The sequence below is a fragment of the Hyaena hyaena genome, unplaced genomic scaffold, assembly GCF_003009895.1.
Source record: "Hyaena hyaena isolate Hyena2069 unplaced genomic scaffold, ASM300989v1 scaffold_200, whole genome shotgun sequence".
NCBI classification, from domain to species: domain Eukaryota; kingdom Metazoa; phylum Chordata; class Mammalia; order Carnivora; family Hyaenidae; genus Hyaena; species Hyaena hyaena.
The window spans coordinates 1,212,166-1,235,692 of NW_024080834.1; the positions used below are offsets into that span (position 1 = coordinate 1,212,166).

General features: G+C 38.8%; 2 protein-coding genes across 3 annotated transcripts in view; one reads left to right on the forward strand and one right to left on the reverse strand.

Annotated features, from left to right (window-relative positions):
• Positions 1–3,485, reverse strand: part of SERPINI1 (serpin family I member 1) — a 70,688-nt gene extending 67,203 nt beyond the window's left edge. Inside the window, exon 1 of one of the 2 annotated variants that reach the window (XM_039241941.1) lies at positions 3,371–3,485. The gene's annotated coding sequence lies outside the window, so the exon portion shown is untranslated. Of the gene's footprint in view, positions 1–3,359 lie in introns of both variants that reach the window. The other variant, XM_039241940.1, reaches the window with a different exon arrangement.
• A 589-nt stretch (positions 3,486–4,074) lies between these two features.
• PDCD10 (programmed cell death 10) overlaps positions 4,075–23,527 on the forward strand; it is a 43,422-nt gene continuing 23,969 nt past the window's right edge. The window contains exons 1-2 of the mRNA XM_039241942.1: positions 4,075–4,382; positions 23,041–23,251. Of these exons, the coding sequence (XP_039097873.1) occupies positions 23,156–23,251 (96 nt within the window). The 5' untranslated portion in view covers positions 4,075–4,382; positions 23,041–23,155. The remainder of the gene's footprint in view (positions 4,383–23,040; positions 23,252–23,527) is intronic.

A 23,527-nucleotide genomic window follows, 5' to 3' on the forward strand; every position in this document is an offset into this window, starting at 1 on the left:
TTAAAAAAGTCTTAGCCAGTAGTTCTAATTCGGTAAGTGGTTATAGGGCCACTTCTTTAAGCTGAGCAAGACACAAGATGCTCAGAATGAGAAGGAGATAGAAAAGAAGTATGTAGTCTCTTGGAGCTAATAATCTAGTTACTTAAAACAGACTTACCAAACTTTTAAGGACTAAATTTTGAAAACATGAGACTGAAAACAAAACGAAACAAATCCTTACCATTCTAAAATTAATCCTGATCCCCCAAAGCAGTAATGAACCTTTGGAGTTTGATGTAAAAAGGGGCAGGGGGATGCTCTTGCTCATCTTTAGTGTCTGGTTCAAGTATCTCTGTTACTGAGGGGGAAAACACCTTTTAGGTTTTTACTTTTTTTAAATATTTGCCCAAAGAATTCATTCACTTAAAAGTGAACGTATGTATACACAGTGGATCTTTTTTGCTTTGCTTTAATGACCCATGATTACTCAGTATCTAATGAATTATTGTCAGTCTGACTCCAGTTTAAAATGCAATATAGGAAAGTACTGTCTCCCACTATGGGTATAGGCTTCCAGCAATGATTGGGGAGAGAAAAGGCCATGAAATCACTTCTAGGCATTTAAATACAGATCAAATCTTTTTTCTCTCCTGCTAAGGGAAGTTTCTCACGCTGTTTATCAAATAGCATTTTTCATATCTATCCCCCTCTATAAATCACCCTCCCAACACACCAAAACCATTTGATCTTGAACCTTTAAGTCTCGCTCTTTTGCACTGCATGCATCAATGAGTTCTGTTAAAGAAATCCATGCTACTTAATTATTTTCACTCAATAAGCTTAGAGTCAGAATCTTGTATTTAAAAAAAAGTTCAAAATATATTGCAACTTGAAATTAACCAAGACTTTTGGCTAAAAAATCAGTGATTTCCAGAGCACTGTCCATTCCAGAGAAACATTCTTGCACTCTGTTGGTTTTTCTTTCTCCTCCTATGCTCAGTAATAACCATACACAAATAGTAAAAATCAAGAGCAGAACAAATAATATACTTTTTAAATAGGTAGTGCTTTACATAAAATTATAAACTGTGACATAAAGAATCATCTCAACACCAGTAACATACAGTCAAGAAGACTTCATATTATATGAGATTTAATGTGAACACCAATTTAGAATCTCCTGACACAAGTTCAAGGTAACAAATACCTAAATACTATATATTACTGAAGATTTTCTCCCTTATAAAAACATGGTCTTACTCCCAAATAATGTAGGAACCCAATCTCTTTCACTGACATAATAAAAAGGATCCAAATCTTGAAAGCTGGTGAAAAATCCAGTACTTTAATACTACAAACTCAGTCATTCCTAATGAGATTCTGTCTTTTATGATACCTCACAGCAGAAGACCTAGAAATAGTTGGGATTCAAAGTACATCTGAATTCCAACTGTTTTGATATTTTTTTCTCTCCCATTTACTTGATTATTAACCGATTCCCAACCAAACTCCTTCAAAAGATCTTTTAATATAGGCTTTGAAAGACCTTCATTGACAATATTATTATTGTTATTATTACATAGGGTAAATAAGTATCAGTGACAACAAGTATTCAGTTTCACAAAATCAATCAGTCTTAGAAAGATTCTAAGGCTCTGATTCAGAACGATCCACATAATGACAAATAACAAAGGTAAACAATCTTCATTATATCTAGTACTCATTTTTTTCCTCCTAAAATCATTTACATAGCATCTTATCTGCTACGTGGATTAATAGACTCTCCTGTGATACAGCAAAGATAAACTCGGATCCTTACCATGACTGCTAAGTTTAGAGGCTACTGTTGCGTTTTCTTTCTTCAAAGCTCTTTGCTGCTTCCAAAACCTGATTTGCTTGGGGACAATCTAAAAACGACTGTTTTTCTAAGATCTGTCCATGTATATATTTCTCTGGTGTGTAAGAATGTGGCAGGGAGTGCTGGAGGGGAGGAGTAAATACACTGATAAGTCATTTAGGCTTATCAGTAGGAGCACTCAGTAGGACAGAACTTTAATCTATAAAGAAAATTCCTTCTGGCCATTTCTTTTCAAAAAGGAACTGTGTGTGCTTTACAAAAACAAAATCCCAAAATCCAGAGTAAATGAGGAAAGCATGAAAACCAGAAAATAGAGGATAATTACTCCATTGTATTGACCCTAGTTTAAAAAAAAAATTCCAGATTATTCACCCAGACCCTGGAATATACAACTGTCACAATGAAATCATTTCAAAGGAAAACATGCTGCAATATGCTACTATGATTAAAAGCCATGTAATCTGGGGAACCTCGGAAACAAAAAGAAGATGACTAGGAAAACAGCTATTTACATACTTTTCTAAAAAGAAAGCCTGCAATTTTGTCATAGTTACACAAAGGCAGGTGTAACTTTCACCTTTACCTAGTATTAAAACGTATTTTCATCCACAGGTATTTAATAACATTCAAAGAAATTGCACATGGTTTAATACCAAGAATAAAATATTCTTTTATGATACTATTACATGTGTTTTAAGCCTGAACCCATCACCACACACAGTAAGGGTAACCATTTAGCACATACTCCCTTAACAGAAAAGATCCTCGCCCAGCTTTTCTTGTACTTCAGATTTTTTTTTAAATGCACAAATATTATCAGAACCAAATGAGAGAATAAGGAGCAGAATGAAATACACCATATGTTCCCACTGTAGGCTGAGTCCTGGTCTTTGTTCCAATATTCTAGAGCCACTGGAAGGAAAGCTAAATATCCATCCATTAAGACATTTTTACATTATCGCTGGCAAAGTTATACTTCTGATAGGTTTAGTCATCTTGATTATTCCTGCCTGCATTTGCTTCCTTAATACAACGGTCTTTCAATTTTAGGAACCTGCAGTAAACCACCCTGGAAAAACAGGTCGGTAGCAGGACAATCTGATAAAACGTAAAGGGGGACACTGAAGGAGAATGCAAAGTTATTTTCCTGGTGAAAGAGTTCTGAAGTAATTCTCTATCAATGACATTTTTTTTTTTTTTTTACCAGCTACGCACCTATCCAGATATCATCCACCTCCTCCTCAATGACCAGGGTTTCCCTCAATCTTAAGATCTCTCAGAACAGTTTTAATGGTGTAACTCACGCCCAAAACACTTAACCACGCCCTTTATACCCAGGATCAAACCACCTTTTGCTTTTTCCCCCTTTCAAAGTCCAAAATGTACGTCTTTCCTCTAAAAGGGTTCGCACCCGTTCCCTAACCCGAGTCAGAGACTCGAGCTGTGCCTTGACAGAATTCCTACTGGAAGACGCTCTCTCCTGGGCAGTGGGAGGACGCCCAGAAGACGCCCCCACGCTTACCTCCCACACACCTGCAACCCCCGGTGGGATGCTGGAGCTGATGCTCGGAGGACTGCGCTCCGCTCCGCTCGCCTTCCTGCTCCCGTCTCTCCCGGGAAACTACGGTCCCCACTGCGCCTCCGGCAGCTACAGGGACCCAAGCTCCGCCCCCCCTCCTCTAGTTGGTGAATTCGGCAGCTGTTGCTCCTCCCCTGCTGTTCCGGCTACTGCCCCGGCTGGTGGCGGCGGGAAGCTGCTGCCCTAGGACCTTCCCGCTCCCTGCACTTCTGCAGCTGTTCTGCCACTTCCCGCCCCCCTGGGGACCCCTCTCTGCTCAGCCAGTGGCCTCACACCTGGAGCTGCCTCCCGAGCCCGGGAGCCTCCTCCAGGAGCCCAGGCTCACTCGATCCCTCCGCGACCCGCAGGTCTGGCCGCCTCGTGTGCTTGGGACTCTACCGCTTTCGGGGAAGCTGCTTCTCCGGCCTGAGCGCATCCCCACAGAGCTCCCTCCCTCTCGGCCGGCGATTCCCCCGTTGCCCCCTCTCCCCGCGTTGCAGCGTCCACAGCCCAGCCGCCCCTCGTTCCGCACCTCAAGCTCTCTCCCCAACCCCCTTCCTTCCTCTGCTCCGCTAGCCCGCCCCCACAATGGGTGAGCCGCTTGCAGGGCCGACCCAGCACCCTGATTGGCGCAGGTGAGAGCTGACCCCTCCCTTCCTCCTCCTTTCAAGCACCCTCTCTATCCGTCTCACCTCCTCCCGCAAAGGCAGGGAACTGTCCTATTATTGGGTAGAGGTGTCCCCACCCATCGCCTTAGGCTCTGCCGCGCGGCCTGCCGGGAGTTGTAGTCTTGCTTGTGCAGGAATTGCAGACGACGCCGGCGAGTGGGACTACGAGTCCCCATAGGCCCCTGCGCGACTCCGGCTGGGCAGGATTCCGGACAACGCCTGGTTCCTCTCGGGTCCTTCCGGCGTCGCCGGAGTGAATTGATCCGGGAGTTGAAGAGGGCTCCAAAGGTGGGAAGTGAAGTCAGTGCCTCAGTTGCCGGTAAGGTGTGGCTGTTCCGTCCCAGTCTCCGTAGCCCCGAGCGGAGCAGAAGAGGTCTGGGGTCACACGGGGGCCGTGGCTGAGGCACTTGGGCTTGGTACTGGCAGGCGGAGCGGACGGGGCTGGAAACGGGGCCCTATGGCCGTAAGCGAGGTTACCCTACGCGAGTGGCGTAAAGCGGGTTTGTAAACGCTGCCTGCCCTGCTCGGGCCTGAACGCCTCCAGGAAGTCTCCTCTAGGTGGGGGCGGGAGGGGAAGGGCGAGGTTGGCCTTTGGTGCCCCCGGAGAAGGGAGAAGGCGGATGTGTCTGGGGTGGGGTCCTCTGAAGGTGTGGCTTGGGGCGGGGAGATGTGGCTGCTGATTCCCCCCCCCCCCCCCCCCCCCCCCCGCTTTCGAAGTAGGATAGGGGAAGAGTGGAGGAGGGAAGGGGCGCTTGGGAGTCCGCTCTTGAGGTGACTCAGGTTATGCCCTTTGAAAGAAGAGGAGAACTGTAGAAGGAAGAGTCAGATGTTGACAGAGACCTACGGATTCAGTTCCAGTTTCAAGATGTGGCCGTTCGAAGGAGGCAGTTTTGCCTCTGAGCAGAAAACCTTAACCCTCCTAGATAGAATTCCCAAGGTATCTTTACAAACCCGTTCTGTTTTCAAAGATACCGTCTCAGAGATGCTGATGAGAAACTGAAGGGATAAATGACGTGCCCAAGGTCACACACGTAGGGACAGATCTGAATCTAATCCAGTTGTAATCCAGCTTCTGAATCAGAGCTGCTGTAGCAGAAAAAAAAAGGGTAGAGAGGTTGGTGGGCTTTTGAAGTGAGTGGGGAAAATTGCAAAGTAATGCACCTTATGTATTTCTAAGAAGCCCTTTGTGAAGTAAGAGTTTTTTGAGTTGGAGAAAATTCCTCAGTAAAAGAAGGACACATTCTAACTTTTTGGAAAAATAAGAATTGAGTTTCAGCTTACTTATTAGAAGTATGTTAAGTGATGAACTGTACCGCCATTTTATTTTTTTTCACTGTTTTCTAATTTTATTTTTGAGAGAGAGAGAGGCAGAGGCAGGGAAGGAGTTGTGGAGGCGCAGAGAGACGGAGACAGAATCCCAAGCAAGCTCTGAGCTGTGAGCACAGAGCCGGACTAGAGGCTTGAACCTACGAACCCTGAGATCATAACCTTAGCTGAAACCAAGAGTCTGTCACTTAACCACAGAGCCACCCAGGTGCCCCTGTACCACCATTTTAAGCAGTAGATAATGAGGTAGGAGAATGTCAAAAAAATATATCCTATCCTTATAGTTACAAGGTATTCCTTTCCCTTCCTACTGTAGGACTGACTTTTTACTCATTTTGTAAAACTGACAACAGTAGTGCAGGAATTCTTTCACAAAACTTACTTACAAAACTTACTTTACACTTTTTTTTTAAATAATAATAGCATCAAGAGAGTTTAGTGTGCACATAATTAGAAAAGAATATACGTTGCATTTTTTGGAAGTAACATCACATTTTTGTTCTCAACTTTTCCCTTTATTTTCTTGATCCTGGTGTGTGTATGTGCACGTGCATGTGTATAAAAACATCGGGCACTTACGTATTTTATTTTTCTTAGCATTATTTATGACTTTTAATTCATTCTATTTTATGTTAAAGAATGGAAAATTTGGACATTTATATTTTATATTAAGCAAAAAGCAGTTTGCTTGTAACAGTCTATTCTTTATAATTGTTAGTATGACCATGTATGAATATTAATTATTGGATAGTCCTTTAATAGATTTTTAGGTGTATGTTGTTTGACATCAGAATTTCTTTGTGATAAGTTTATGTACAGTACTTAGGTATCTAGTAGTTAATCACGCTTTGCTCCTGTGTAAGTTGACCATTGAAATTGCTGATTTTTTAATGTACTCTGCAGATATTTTTGACACTGTTTAACTTTTTTTTTTTTAATTTTTATTTATTTTTGAGAGACAGAGAGAGACAGATCATGGATGGGGGAGGAACAGAGAGAGAGGGGGGAGACATAGAATCTGAAGCAGCCTCCCAGCTCTGAGCTGTCAGCACAGAGCCTGATGCGGGGCTCAAACCCACAAACCGTGAGATCGTGACCTGAGCTGAAGTTGGACGCTTAACCAACTGAGCCACCCAAGCGCCCCGACACTTTTGAAAGTAAAAACAGTTTGTAGGACCATAGGAGAGTGTTCCTCTATGAGTGAAGTTAAGATGGTCTGGAATTTAACATAACCTTTAAAATAAAATGGAGGTATGATACTAGAGAATGAAGTAGGAAGTGTAGGAATGACGTAGCACCATGAGTAGTAACACAGGATGCAAGGAAGGAAGATCAATTAAACAAATAGAAAATTATGCTATATTGGAAGGGTATGGTAGTTTACACAGACTGTAAACTGAACATAAGTTAGTAGTGACAGTAAAGCAAGAGTGTTAATGTATTTTCTAGATGGCAGTGTAGATGTTGGCTTTTGTTGGGGGAAGTGTGAAGTGAGTCCTCTAACTTTGGCATGCAGCTATGAAGTTGTAGAATGAGCTTTTGACCCGAAAGTCAGGAAAATCTGGAAATAAGGAAAATTAATTTAATGCACTTGTTCACTGTGTGTTAGTTTTTCTCCTTGTCTCAGTTCTGTCATTACTTTTCATTTCTGAGGTCCATTGTGGTGTTGGTACTTCATCCATATTGGAGTCATGGAAGAATGGGTTTTTTTGCACTTACCATCTTTCAGTCACATGCTAGAGTACTGTGATCCATTTGGATCTCTGCACATTGAAGAATTTACAGTTCCCAGAGTTATGTGTGTACTTATATTTTTATAGTAGTTTGCAGTTCTCCAGTGTCCACATTTGTTCCCATTTTTGGTTTTTCAGGAGCCTTGGTGTCTGCTTTTGGACATCATCTCTTATAGGACTTAGGATGTCTCCCATGTGCATCTATCTTTAAGTATAGAAAGTCACGAGAACAGGACTCTGTATTATCATTGTATTCCCAGTAGGTAAAATAATTGAGTACCTGTTTACACAGAGAACGAAGACGTTCAGATTGGTTAAGTATATATAAGGTCATTTAACTAGTGACTGGTGGGACTAAGGCATAATCCAAGTCTTTTGATCGTAGACTTTTACTATGATAAAGACTCTGTGCCTAAAATTATTTATTTTATGTGAGAGAAGGACTTAAAAGTACTTAAATATTCAAATATTCCTGCTCTCTTACTCTATTTAATGCTGTAGGTTATCCTTTGCCTCCTTTCTAGCTCTCCATCCTTGTTCCCAGCCTTTCTTATTTATTGAACCTTTTAGTTATTACATATGTAAGTTCCTTCCTGACTCGGGAACTTTGTATACATGTGCCCTCTCCCTGTTGGACTGCTCTCCTCTCCCTTCCCAAATCTGGCCAACTCCTAGTTAATTTGCAGATCTCAGTTTAAGTGTCATTCCTTAGGGGAACTTTCCTGACCTTCTTTGACTCCTCCTTCCTAAAATTAGAACTCAGCTATAGTAAATTCCCACTGTATGTTCATCATACTCCACACTTCTCCTTTGTAGCATCATCACAATAGGAACTTAATCATTTCTGTAATTTATTTGATAGATGTTTGTCTCCCTCATTAGATTATAAGCTACCTAGGTAGGGCTCTGTCATTTGTCATGTACCTTACCTCACTATTTACACAGAATCTGGCACAAAGTAAGTTTTCAATAAGTACTCAGTGAATGAATGAATAAATGATTGAATGAAGGAGTGCATTCATGTACAGTGCCTCCAGCACTCTGCTAGGGACAGAAATACAGAAATAAGTAAAACACTTGCTTTCTACCTTTAGATGAAAGCACTTATGACGTTTTATAATATAAGTTGTATTTTATAATGTTTTATAATATAAATTGTAGAAAGGATTGCATGGGTGGCTCAGTCGGTTAAGTGTGTACGACTTCCCCTCAGGTCACGTCTCACGGCTTGTAAGTTTGAGCCCTGCGTCAGGCTCTGTACTCACAGCTCAGAACCTGAAGCCTGCTTTGGGTTCTGCGTCTGTCTCTCTTTCTTCCCCGCTCCCACTGATGTTCTGCCTCTTTCTCTCTCAAAAATAAACAAACAGTAAAAAAATAAATTGTAGAAAGATGGGTTTTATTTTTTTTTTGAGGTCTCTAAAATCAGGATAGATCATTTTCTACAGCGAAATGACAAAGGAGTCATATTCTGTTACAGCAAACTTTCTGTACAACAGAGCATTTTGGAGACCTTATCACTGTCCTGCTTTTTGCAAGCAACATTCGTTATAACAAAATGCAGATGTGGAGGAAACTAACTTTTAATGGATTCTGTGCTTCCCTAATGTGATCTCATTCTGTCCTCAGCAGAATCCATGCTTCCTTTTCCTTTGTTGTTTCATTTTGTTTTTTTAACCATATCTTCTTTTGAATTTTACTTTTAATATCACCTGCTTTAGACAAGGTGACTTTGTAAAACTCAGTAGTGCTTGTTTCAGAGAAGCTTATATTTTGGGCTTCCTGAAAATTTTCATATTTCACTGGGTCTTACGATAATATCTACTTTAAACCTAGATACTTATGAGAGTAAAAAGTTTATTATTTTAAAAACATGCAAACTAAATTTCAGGGATAAATCTGTGTTAGGTTTTGGTTGTGAAAACAAATTCCCTAATTCTTTCAGTACTATAATCATCGCATAGAATAAATTCAACAGCTCTAAGTTGCTATAATCTTATATGCTTTCATGAATTTGCCAATTCTCTGTCCCACAAGATATTGTCAAAAAATGATTGTTGGTATTTGGCTTTAAAATTTGATAATGCTCTCAGTTTTTATTAATAAATATAAGTCTTAGATAAGTCCTAAACTTTTTTTAAAAAGTCAGTTTTTATGTTATTTGAATCTTGGATTTAAAAAATTCATATTTACGTAGCATAACCAATATGTGGAAGGTAAATCTGAAGTACTGCTTCTTACATGTTTTAAGATTATTAAGGTCATGATTATAGGTAATGTTATGAAGAATATTAAGCTAGGGTTACTTGGGTGGGTGACTCCGTTAAGCACCTGACGCTTGGTTTTGGCTCATTTTGCTGAGTTCAAGCCCCATGTCCGGTTCTGCACTGGCAGCAGGGAGCCTGCTTGGGATTCTCTGTCTCCCTCTCTGTCCCTTCCCCACTTGGAGTGTCTCTGTCTCTCTCAAAATATATAAACAGACTTAAAAAAAAGTTTTTTTAAAGAATATTAAGCTAATTTCATGGTAAATAAACTGTAAAAGGGATTCAGAAGTTAAAGAGTGTGATTCTTAGTGTATATTACTGCATTTGAAATGTTGTAGAAAGTTGCAGTCTTAGATACTGAATTTTTAGGGCGCACACGAAGTGTAACCAATGAAAGCACTTTTATTGCAGCGAGTAGAAATAATTTATTTGCAGAAAGGTAAACAATGTAGTTGGTGGTCTGTTTTTGTCTGTAAGAAGATGAAAAATGCAGTTTTTGTAATTTTAGTACAAAATTAATTGTATCTTCGGTGTAATATATTACAATATTATTTTTCAAGATCATTCATATTTTTGGTTTTAGTAACCTTTTTTTCTTTTTTAACTACCCAAAAGGTGAGTTTAATCTATTCAGCCTCAATCTCACTCTTTACTCTAGGTGCTTAGAATCAAGTGTTACTATTTAAAAGAAAAAAGGGGATTTTATCAGCAAGCTTATGAATTATTGGGCAACAGCAGTGGAACATATTAAATGGTAGTCACTATTGTTTGCTGAGGCCAATCCCTTGGAAATAAGTTTACCAGAAGTAAGTATAGATTACATAATAATACTTTGGTTCATTCATTTATCAAATATTTATTGAGTATGTATTATGTGTGAAATTGCCCTAAGTGTTTAGAATAAGCTGGAATTTAATTGGATGGCCAGAATTTATTGAGCAGTAACTTGGTGCCAGGCATCACACTAAGCATTTCACATGATGTCATATAATCTTTGGAACAGTAGAGGTGGAGGCACCATTATCCCCAATTTAAATGGGAAAATTAAAGTACAGAGAGGTTAAGCAACTTGCCCAAGGTTATACAACCAGTAATTGCTTGGAATTAGGATTTGAATCCAGCTGCCTCACTCAAGAGACCATATTTTAAATCATTGCCATAAAGATTATGTTAATAATTGAGCTCTATTGGAAGGCAGTTAGGTTTAGAGTTGCAGTTACAGAGAGCTTTTATAGTAGATGGTAAGGTCAGTAGAGCAGGCAAAAATTACTTACATTCAAACTTACTCTAAAAAAAATCTCTTAGGGAGTTACCACCTTGGAGACTAATACAACTTTGACCCAACTTGTTTTCTTTAGCACTGGAATAGAATTACTTTTTTTTGAGTAGTTCCGAGGCATGTTGGGAAAGTAATATGTATAGTACAGGAATCGCAGTGTGGTAGGCTGCTCATCATGAGAGGCACTGCGGCTGGGAGTCTGGCGGGGGAATAGCAGATCCATGCCTGTTCTGTCTTTTCTTCGGGGGCTTATGTGCCTGGAATGGAGTTATGACCATCTTTGTGTTTCTATAGTTATTTTTCGTTATTGTCTTCCAAAAATGTTAAGCATGTGATGTTGAACTTGCTCGGTGAGTATGTATATAATGTGAGGCAGGTATGCTCACGGAGGTACGCAGAGCGGCAGCTTCACATGACGTGTTTCTTTATTGTTCCTCGTCCCGCCAGACTGAAGCACCCTCAAGGACACGGACCTTTTCTCACTTCATCACCACATCTCCCACTAACACTTGCTGACATAGCCCGACTATGCCAAGTACCATGCTAGCTACTAGGAGATAGAGAAAGGAATAAAACTTCTCTTTCGGGAAGGGGATGGAAAGACTGTTACATGAGCATTTAGCCTTTCTAATATATATATATTTTTTCCAATTTTTCCTTTTTGTCTTTGACCTCTTTTACCCTTTCTCTTATGTACTCTTTGGACGCATCAGTTCATTTGGTAATTTTGGGTCAGAGCTGATAGAAAGGGGGAAATAGTACAGTTTCTCTAATTTAGCCATCTGGTCTTTTGTACTGAAACATGCCTTCCTGCCGTATTCAAGCACCCTGTGTTCAGGATGAACCAGAACTCCAGTGGAGATGGAAGTTCAGGAATGACCAAACCCTAAGATGTCACGCCCCTGCTGCCTCCTTAGACTTCTGTCATATAAGGTTGTTACAACAAAAGCCAGTTGGGAATGACAGATGAGTCAGACCTGGCCTCTAGGCTGCAACTGCTCCCCATGCTAGTTCACATTGTTGCAAGGTTAATTAATTTAATGCCAAAGAACTGTGAATTTTGCTGTGAACTTTTGTTCAGAAATGTATATGCTTTCTGGATGTCTTCTTTACCCATAATAAAATTGGCATTTTGGCAGTGTTGTCAAAACGCCAGATTTCTGAGGTCCTACCTTAATTTTGGTGTCCCTCCTTAAAAAATTCGTTTGGCAAAGGAAGGGTACAAGAGAAAGTATATATACAAGCACATACCGCCATTTCTTTTTGTGATCAGTTAGGAGCTAAACGTCAAGTTGGCTGCTATCAAGATAGAACCATGTCTTTATTAGCACCTAGTTTTAAGCAAATCACCCACTCAGTATCTTATCTGGAGCTAACAATTTTATCAACATTTGAGTGCCTTGTGGCAGTGTTTTGGTGCAAAGAAATTTTGCAAGGTAAGGTAAAGAAAATACACAATGCATTTGGTAGAGGACCTTAGGCAATTAAGAGTCTTTAAGGTAAATGGTAGATAACTAAGATTATAAGTGATACAGAGCAGGTAGACCTGGCCCAGGTGGTACAGACTCCTTAAATTGTACCTTCAAGCATAGAGAACCTAGGAATAGTATGAGCATTTGAGTTTAGTTGAATTTCTAAGGTATTTTAAAAGAAAGCTTTTAACATAATGGAGAAATTAAAACAGGAGATCACAAATAGTAATAAAAAGGAAAGTAGAAAGATGTCCCTCGGACACTTGGTGGCTCCTCGGGCATTATTTCATTCATGAGCCACTAGATTAAGAGCTTTATAAGCAGAGGATAAACGTATTCAAGGGGCAGCTTTGTTTCCTGCCCTAAAACAAATGTTTCTATTACATTTTGTTCAGACCAGGTTTTAACAGAAACTTAGGCATTGGAATAGGAAAAAAATTGAGGATTATCACAGCTAAAGAGATGTGTATTTTTTTCCCCTAAATTAGTTGTATAGAAATATCCTAGAAGCCAGTTGTTGCTATTTCTCTTGTTGTTCCCATTTCCCATCGGGTAACTCAGAGGTAATGAGCCCTTTGATTTTGTTGTCAGCTTGTCATTATATCATATAGGTTATTTGCTTTTATGAATTATCCTGAAGTCTTTGACTGCATCTTGATTTTACCCCATTACCCGGTCTGCTTCTGGGCCACAGTTTTCTTTATTAAGTTGATCTGTTTACAATAAGAGAAGTAATTCTGATGTAGTCTTGACAAATAATTAAAATTTATTTATTGACCAAATTCTTTTCAGTATTCTAAAACTGTAACTTGCTTTCAATGATGTGTAACTTTTTTTCTGGTGGCCCAAGTAATTTATTTATGTCTCCATTTTAACAAATGGGGGAGGAAAAGTTTTTAAAAATATGCTGTGTAAAGTAGGCTTATAATATTGTGATATCAATATGAGGTGGTCATTGTGTGTACTGTGCAGGTGTGGACTAGGCTGAGGTAAATGGGGGGCCTAGGGTACAAACTTTGAGGCACTTACTCTGTCATGCAAGTCAGAGCTAAATTTTGTACTCTTACGTGTGTAGTTTGCCTCACCTTAGTTCCAGTCTAGGTGCTATGTCAGGTGCATAGAATTTTATCTAAGATATCAGTAACAATATGAATTGAATGCATGTTGTGTGTCAGCTACTGTATTAAGTGCTTCATGATGTATTTAGTACTCTTAATAACCAGTAAGCTGGGTACTTCAGTCACTATTCATTAATTTCTCACTGCATATAGAGATTAATAAATAATAACACCCAGCTGAACAAAAATTGAAACTCAGATCTTTGTTTCGAATTTGAGAGCTTTACAATCTGCTCTATACTGCCCACCTGTATGTAGAAATACTTAATTCTTGTCCATATAGATTTCTTTATTAAGAAACAATACTTCCCACACAAAAGAAATGGTACTCTCCAAAATCTACAAGTGCATTCGCTGACACAACACGGTTAACTTGTAAGATGAGGGAGTCAGAGGTCTCAGCAGCACCAAAATGAAGATCTGCAAACTTGTGCTGCTTTGTACCACTTGGAGTGACTTTGAATCAGAGCCCCATCCCTGCTGGCTTCAGTCTTCAGATACTGCTCAGAGTCTGGGAGTCTTGGCTATAAGCAGATTGACCCACGGATGACGTAAGAAATAGGGCAGGTTAGTTTAGAAGTACTTCATTTGCCAGACTAACGTAACCTGTACAGTAAGCTGGAGTAGCTCAGTAACATACTTGTTTAAAATGTCTGTCACTGGTTTGTTTCTCAATGTTAATTTCTATGGGCATTTCTTTCTAAGTGTTAGAATTTGGAAACTGGACTAGATAATATATAATGGCCGGTTTTGCTTTAAAATGTGAGGGTTTAATGGACATGGAGGAGAGCACTTGCGGGAATGAGCACTGAGTGTTATATGGAAACCAACTTTACAATAAACTATTAAAAAATTTGAGAGTTTAGTGTTTAAGGTTTTTAAATGCATAAGCATATGACAAGAGTAAGAGTAAATTTACTGGTGAGAGATTGAGATCTAGAACTGAATTTTGGAAAAATGCGGCCCTCAAAAGGCTTTTGCCAACACCTCACCCTTGCTTTTGGGACCATTTCCCTTTGTTCTTCATAACCCTTGTTTCTAATGCTTGTGTCCTGACAGTCTTAGAGCAGGGCTTTCCAACTGTTGAGAGTTGTTAAAGAACTCCTCTGAGAGGAAGGGTCTGAGGGGTTAGGAAACTAGTTACTTCATACACTTACTGGATGAATGAACAGGTTAGGGTGTTTTACCTCTCTTGATAAAATATTTTATTTGAAAAACAAACAACAGTTCTGCTGTTTTAAAGAAGCTTAGAATCACTTATCCTTCACTGTTTCTCTGGCTTTCAGGAGCCCTTGATTCTCCTGGCTAGACGGTTGTGCAGGAGACCTGATTTCTAGAAGGAGATCTGTTATTTCATCTGAGATAAAAATGTGGTAGTAGTAATAGCTAATATGGAATAATTACTATGTACTGTGCACTGTTCTAACCACTGTATCTGTAGTAACTTGTTGAATCTTCACATCAACCTTAAAAGAAGGAGGCTATAATATTATTCCCATATCCTAGATGAGAAAAATGAAGCTCAGAGAAGTTAGATAACTGGCCCCAGTTCACTGCGTCTAGTAAGTGGTATATCCAGGATTCAATCTAGGCAAGTCTGGTTCTGGAATCACTGTGTTTATTTTACTCTTGTCTCTAATGACAGTGCTATTAATGTTACCTAAGTATAAGAAACAGTCCTATTCCTATTTTCCTTTAGGTAGCATTGTGGATTTTGAAGTGTTTCTTAGAACCTTAATCCTCTATAGAAAAATAAATTGTAAGTTTTAAGTGACTGATTTGTAAGTGTATGTTTAGAACCAAGCCTGCTTATTAGTTAAGGAACACGTATCTATGGCAGACATACGGAAATTAACAAAGAATGATAAAAGTAATAGAGTCAAATTTAGAGCACTTTTACATTTTGCATTTTTCCTTCATGGGTCACTATTCTAATTTGCCAGTGTTGCCTGTTTTCAAAGACATCTTAGCTTTCAGATAATGTTTTAGTTGGAACCTCTCTTCTTAATTAAGAGCTCAGCAAATGCTTGTTTGGTTAGTCATGTTTACAAAGATATTGAACACTTATCTTTTTGTTCTTCTTTTTGAGAAAACTGTACCTGGAGTCCTTCAACTAGATAGTGGTATCAGACACCTGGAAATTGTGTTATGATAGACTGGGTACCTTTAAAAATTTGATTATAGTGATAATTCATTGTGAAATGTGTACTTTATTTGAATAATATAAAAGTGCAAAAACACAGTATTTAGTAAATTATAGGTATTTAATATAGAGACTTTATGGTTTGCTTTAGAAATTACTTCATCTTTATTCTAACTACGTCTCTTGAGTTTGCAGCTTAGGTTTTTAAAGAAGAAACTAAAGCATGGAGACGTAAAGTAACTTGCTCAGAGCTAAGATGGTTTGTAATGATAGTACCAGAATTTGAGCTCTTGTTCTCAAGACTTTAATACTTGCGCTTTTTTTCCATAGTTCTGAACAAATTCTCCATTGGTAATTTGAAGTTGTCAAAAAAAAATATTGATCTATGTAAACAAATATGGTGGCTAAGTGCCCTATGTTACACTTACCATTAACAAGAAATTGTTTGGGGGCACTAGGTGTAGCTCAGTCAGTTAAGTGTAGGAGTCTTGATTTCCACTCAGGTCATTATCTCATGGTGGTTCGTGAGATGGAGCCCCCACATCAGGCTCTCCACTAATAGTGCACTCTCAGTACAAAGCCTGCTTGAGATTCACTCTCTGCCTTTCCCCCTGCATGTGTGTACATGCATATGTGTGTTCTCTTAGTCTCTCTCAAAATAAACAAACATTAAAAAACAAAAAACAAAAGAGGTTGTTTCTAGATGTCCCTAAATACAAAATTCAGCAAAAACTGAACTGATCGTAGTACATGTTTAGAGAAGTTGAGTTCCACATAACCTTATTAAAAAAGCAAACTATATATGGAAGAGAGTGAATTATAGACAGTATAATTTGCAAAGGAAGGAGAGAGGTAGGTTTATCTTGAAGGCTTCAAGCTTATTTTGACCTAAGTAGGATCTCCTACTTTATTCCTCTGCCTTCCCTTTTCCTAGCTTTCTCCTCTAAACCTTTTGTCTCTTGTTTAAAAGTAGTTAAAACATTTGGGGATGAGCAGGCCCTAAACAGTAGGTTGTGATATCAAAGACTCACCTTTTCAGCTGTGTAAAATGGCCAGGCTGAGCTACACAGCCTTAAAATAAATGTAGTTTCTCCAGGAGCCTGATGGATATGATTCATGATGCCAGGTGCTTGAGAGAAAGCAGAGAGCTGTCATGTATTTGAAACCTTGAATCAACCAACTATCGGGGAGGATCTCTTTACTAGAATTCATAAAAATTTTTTATGATCTGATAATAAAAGAGTTTAGTTTCCCATGAGATTACTTTTGAATCTCTAGTAGATCACGGTAATAAGGTTTTATTGTCACTGAAATTTGGAGTTTCAAAGCCTTTAAAATTATGTAGTTTTATCCCCTCTTTGTTTCTGTTGGGAAAACAAACTAGTGATTAAGTGAAACTTCAAGTCGGAACCAAAAAGAAGCCCAGTCTCAAGTACTTAGTATTACCTGTGTCCCTGAGACTGGCCTTGGCAACTAGTTTTTCTGACTCTCTAGGCACCTTTCTTTCCATACCAATGGTTTCCAGCTTGTCCTGCTCACAAGAATCATCTAGGTTGTCTACTAAAAACACAGCTTCCTGGACCCTTCCTTGGAGATTCTGATGGAGTCATCTTGGGAATGTTTTTAATAAGCACTGAAGTGACTGTGCTGGCTTAGGTCATCCAACATTTGGGAACTACACCACTCGTGCACCCTTTCCCTTAGTGCTTTCTGCTAAAGCTGGATAACTTTTTGGATCTTGCTCATATGTAAAGCAAGACTAACCTATGTTGGAAATTCTTGCACTTTGAGAATTTTGTGAACTATTGAATTATATGCCAGTTATGTCCCATGGTCTAAAAGACAGCCTCTCAGCCTTAATAAAAATGAGACATTAGAATTTATAATCTGCAACTGTTTCTCTAGTTTGATTTGCTTTTCATGTAAATTTCTTTTGGAATTCTGATTTTAGTTGCAATCATCTGATGCTAATGTTGTCTTAGCTTACTATACTAGGAAGAGCATGGGATAGAGAGGAGTAGTGAAAACTGGTAAATGTGACTTGTAAATTAAAATCTTTGTTAATAGAATTAATTAGATTCCTTTGTATGTTTTTGTTTTGCTAGGCTTGATATTTGAAAAGTATTAGCAAAGCTGATTTAACTTATAAATTAGCCATCTCTTATCTCATTAATTTGTTCATTCTATAGACATTTATTAGTGTCTGCTATGTATCTGCTGCCCTAACTAAGGTCTGTATTGGGAAAAAGAAATATATTTATAAGTGGTAACCGAAACATGAATCTGCTTCTTGCTAGAATGAATAAACTTCTTTGAGCTAAGTGTTCATGAGGAGACTGGAGATCCAAGCAAAATAAATAAATAAAACTCCACTCTTTAAGGAGGGAAATTAAAAGAATTATAAGAATTTAAGACCAGGTAAGGGGACTAAGTCCTGGACTTGCCTACAGAGAAAAACAAGGCAAATAGACCTGCCTACAAATGTTCTTGTTGTTGTTGTTTGTTTTTTGTTTTAGAGAGAGCGTGCAAGCCAGGGAGAAGGGAAGAGACAGAGAGAGTGAGAGAGAGAGAGAGAGAGAGAGAATCTTAAACAGGCTCCATGCTCAGCACAGAGCCAGATGTGGAGCTTGATGGATCTCACAACCTGGGATCATGACCTGAGCCAAAATCAGTTTAGAATCAGATGCTTAACTGACAGAGTCACCCAGACACCCCCTGCTTACAGATGTTTTAAGTGTAGAATTTATTTAGGAGCCTTCTTTTTCTCCCTAAGAACTTTGTATTTCAGTACCAGGGACTTCCATTTATCCACTCTATATTTGTGACTAAATAACTTTAGCTCTAGAGTTATCTCATACCCCAGATGGATTAAAATGAGGCTGTTTCAGGAACTACCGATTCTGAACATGGAGATCTGAGTGTAGTTCTTTAAATGAACAGACTCCTGTTCTTTGGATAGGGCAGGGCAGAAGCCCCTCTAAGACCAAGAGTTCTGCAGTGGAATGGACAAGAACTTAATACTTATTCATCATGTGTTAGAGATTAGCAGTGTAATTTTGAACACTCAAGGAAATGAGAAAAGTACAAATGAATAGGTTGCTTAAATTCTATTTGTATTGGTTTTGCCATATCACAGAGGATGTTTTTGAAGAAGAATTTGCTTATAAGTATACCTTTTGGGGGCACCTGGGTGGCTCAGTTAGGTGTCCAACTCATGATCTCAGCTCAGGTCATAATCTCACGGTTCGTGATTATTGGACCTCAAGTTGGGCTTGGTGCTGACACCATAGAGTCTGCTTGGGATCTCTCTCTGCCCTTCCCCTATGTGCTCTTTCCCTCTCTCTCTCAAAATAAATGAATACACTTTTTTAAAATGTATACCTTTTTTCTTAAGTTATTGGTCTTTATAGTTCTGGTTCTTTTTTGTTTGTTTTTCTTGTTGTGTATGTGTGTTTGAGAGAGAGAGAGATGCTAGTTCCTTGTGAAACAAAGCTTTGAAATCAAAACTTTGCCCCCCCCCCCCCCACCATGCAACACTTTGGAAATGGGAAACAAAGTAGTTTCTATGTTGCCACCATCCCCACACTAAATTTTTATTTATTTAGCAGTTACAGCCATGGCAAGTCATTTTTTGGACTGTGGTTTCTACTGCACGAGATGTTGGATGTGGTAACTTCTTAAGGCCTTTCCAGATTTGGGATTTGGAGTTATTAATCTTCAGTTGGCTCTGCATGCGTGATCAGCACTCACCTGTTAGAGAGTTGAAACTTTGTTAATGTGATGCCCAGCTGCTCAGGGTCTGACCACATCCATTGTGAAAGGATCCTTCTCAAAGGGGCAGGGCCTCAGCCCTTCATCAGCTTACTACCTTTGCTATTTAGGTAACAGGCTCTTTGTTGATGGGAGTCATTGCAGGTTATTCATTGAACCTTTTCAAGTAAAGAAGCATGTAGAAGGAATGGCAGCATTTTTAAACTTGTACTAAAAATGACAGAACAGTTTAATATTTAAGAAGTCTTATTGAAATTGTTGATTTTTAATCTCATGTAAAAACACTAATGAAACCATGAGTAGCAGCAGGTTATGAATGTGTGTTCCTCCTCTTTAGCCACCTCTTTAAATATTGCTATATCACTTTCTTTTTGATGGTAAATAGTAGCTACAGTACTGCACAGTTAGTTTTAGAGGTAAGAAATACGTAATATATGTTTGGGTTTTCTTAAAAAAGAATTATAAATATCTCAAGTGAAAATTTCCCAACATGGGACAGTACTACTGATTAAACACAATGAAAACAATTCAACGTGGCTGTTTACAAAAGGTAGAAAATTAAGAGTTTGAACAGACTTAGTGGGGTAGATGCCCTCAGGAATCCTGAAAGTGACTCTAGCCACTGTTACTGATTCCTTCACTTCTGTCTGCCTTAAAATATGCAGGGATACACATATGTTCAAAAGAGTAAAAGACAAAAATGTTCCAATTGAGCCTACTTTAGTATTTCACTTCCTTTTTACTGAGATCATTAGACTCTTCTCTCACCAGCTCACTGTCAGCTCCTGCAGGTGGTTCCCCCCAGTATACAGGTGGCACTGCTCTTTGTTACTGGTGAGCTCATCAAGAAGTCAGATAATTTTGGGGTGCCTGGGTGGCTCAGTTAAGTGTCCGAGTTAGGCTCAGGTCATGGTCTCACGGCTCATGAGTTCGAGCCCCAAGACAGCTCAGAGCCTAGAGCCTGCTTTGGATTCTGCGTCTCCCTCTCTCTCTGCATCTCCCCTCACTTGCACTCTGTCTCTTTGTCTCTCAAAAATAAACATTAAAAAAAATTTAAGAAGTCAAATAATTTTTTTTTGTCATGTTCATGCTAGGAGCATTGAAAACTTTTATCCACCTTTTTGAAACACCCGGTTTCTTGATACTAGTTCTCTCCTCCAGTTCTCCCATAGCAATAAAGCATCCTTACTTCTCCCTTGTAATACTGACAATTGTTTGTTTTCTGGCTTTCCTTTCACAGCATAAGCTCCATGAGGTCAGAGGCTGTCTTGTCTTGTTCACTGCTCTGTATTTAGTCCCAGGTCTAATACTGTATAGGTAATAAGATAGCTCTTCAAGTTCTGCTGTTGGCCCTGTTCTGCTGTTTTCTCAGTTGGTTTTTTCATTGATACTGATGCCTTCAATCACTGTCTATATTGTGCATCCACTATCCATTATTTTCATTTTGACTACTCTCATTTCAACCCCTCTATTTTGTTTCCAAGTTTAATAAGAAATAATATTCACAATTTATTTTTATAATGTTTATTTATTTTGAGAGAGAGAGAGAGTGCATGAGAGTGGGGGAGCGTCAAGAGAGAGGGGGAGAGAGAGAATCCCAAGCAGGCTCTGCACTGTTAGCACAGAGCCCAGCGCAAGGTTTGAACTTAGAAACCTGAGCCAAAACTGAGAGTCAGAAGCTTAACTAACTGAGCCACCCAGGCACCCCCACAATTTATTTCTAAAGTGGAAAAGTCGAATACCAAATGGCTGATTACCTAGTTAAGTAGCAACAACAGGGCCACAACTGATATTTATGTACTTGTTACTTCCTCAAGTCTGATTGGTCTTTTATATAAATATACTAGACCAAAGCAGTCTGCTTAAATAAATGATCTCATCAGTTAATGGTTTTCTTTTACCCTGTGAAATAAAAGTTAGGAATTGGCCTTTTTATTTTTATTTATTTATTTGGTTCTGGAAGGTCAGGGAAACAGCTTTTAGCTCAAAAACAAAAAAACTTCTATATTTAGAACTACCCGAAATGGGAGTAAACTGTTTCAGTAGGTATTGTGTTCTCCTTCACTTGTAGGGATGTGGAAGGATGGATAGTAAGTAGTTCTCAGATGGGACAGGTTATTAGAGCTTTTTGATGCTATATGTACTTCAGGCCTTTGATTTTATGTTTCACACTGGTTAGGTCTTCCACAGTCTGGCCCAGGTAAGTTTTTAGTGATTAGGATCACATCTTAATCACTCCTCACTGCATTTTATACATAGTGGGTGCTGAATATACATTTTTTCAGTGAATGAATAACTTCTGGGTATTTTCCTGGGTAGATGAGTGGAGGTTCTTTGTTTCCAGCTCAAACTTAGTTTTTTTATGTGGAATTATCAGATCTGGGTTGAAAGTATTACGATTCAGTCTGTGCCTCTGCATGTGTGTTCTTGGTCAAGTCATTTACCATCTCAGAACCTGCTTTTCCATCTGTAAAATTAGAATGGCACTTGCCATAAGGTAAGTTACATTGAGGGGACTAAAAACATGTGAAAAATGTCTTATTATCTGTAAAATGCTATATAAATGGTAGATTATTCAAAATTGATGGTTTTTAAATACATATATAAATATATATTGTTTAAAATATAAGTATGTCACTACTGTTACTCTTTCACTTTATAATTAGGCTCATTTTTTAGCCTAGGAAATAAATACAGTCGCTTTCTCTTAAAAATCAATATATTTCTGCAGCTTTTCAAGGCAAAATTTCTCTCTTACATTGTTAAATTCTCAGTATTTTTTTTAAAAGGTTTTATTTATTTTGAGAGAGGCAGAGAATCCCAGCCAGGCTCTGTACTGTCAGCATGAAGTCCAGTGCAGCGCTTATGCTCATTAAACCATGAGATCGTGACCTGAGCCAAAACTAAAATTTGGACTCCCAACTAACCGAGCTACCCAAGCACCCCAAATTCTCAGTATTTTACTTATTTTATTTTTTATTTTTTTAATGTTTATCCATTTTTGAGAAAGAGAGAGAGAGACAGAGCGTGAGTGGGGATGGGGCAGAGAGAGGGAAACAGAATCCTAAGCAGAATTCTAATCAGGCTCTAGGCTATGAGCTGTCAGCACAGAGCCCGACTCACAAGCTGTGAGATCATGACCTGAGCTAAAGTCGGGCACTTAACCAACTGAGCCACCCAGGCACTCCTCAGTGTTTTAATTCCAAATTATCAGTGTCTCAATCTCTGTACTTACTTTTTGTGCCAGATTTGGACAAAGATTTGCAATGTACTATTGGCAAAATAAACATTTTTCCCCCAAAAGCCCACATTTGATAGAATTTTCCCACTTTTAAGATTAGTCTTAAATCTCTGGTGCTTGGCTATGTTTAGGTGACAAAATCAATGAACTATTAGCAAAAAAAATTTCATTCTAAGCACCTTAATTCTTTATTCTTAGTTCTTTAATGTGTTTCTTTATAAACACCTATGCTTTATATATTTCATAGCTATAGTTTTATATTACGTATAAATGTTATAATTATACATTTTATTGATACTTTTTTGTATTAACTTTTTTGATTGTATATAGTGGAATTAGATGCATCACTATTCCATGGTGCTTCAGAAAGCAGTCTCTCAGTTGAAGATGAGTGCATTCATGAGTCACAACTTTGTGAATTACTACTTAATAAGGGAAATTTGTTGTAAGAAAGGGCAAATTCTTGACTCTGAGTAGGAAAAGAGATGTCATACAGATCTAGGTACCTTCATAAGTAAGATACATTAACAAATCAATTGTTCATAAGATAGGAACGCTGGAAGAGAAAGTGTCTGGTGTTTGTAATTTTCCCTTAATATAATAAACCTCTATTCATTCTTCCCTTTTAACCAGGTCAGTATATGTTTTGTGCCCTATTCTTTTATCACAAAAAAGAGAAGAAATATTGCAGTGAATGAAGATTCCTCTGCATTTTAGCACTGCCTTTTCTACTGTAGTTGGCTTTTGAATGAGGATGACAATGGAAGAGATGAAGAATGAAGCTGAGACCACTTCCATGGTTTCTATGCCCCTCTATGCAGTCATGTATCCTGTGTTTAATGAGGTAAGCCGATGAACATTTCCCCATATGGCGTCTGCAGTTTTCGATGCCTGCTTCATTTATTCATTTATTTGTTCTTTTCTATAACAAGTACATAAGTGAATTTCATCTGTGTGTTAGACATTGTACCAGCACTAGATGTAAAATGGGGAATGGGGCACCTGGGTGGCTCAGTCGGTTAAGCATCTGACTTTGGCTCAGGTTATGATCCTGTGTTTGTGGGTTTGAGCCCCACAGTGGGCTCTGCTAACAGCTGGTTGCTTGGAGCCTGTTTCAAAT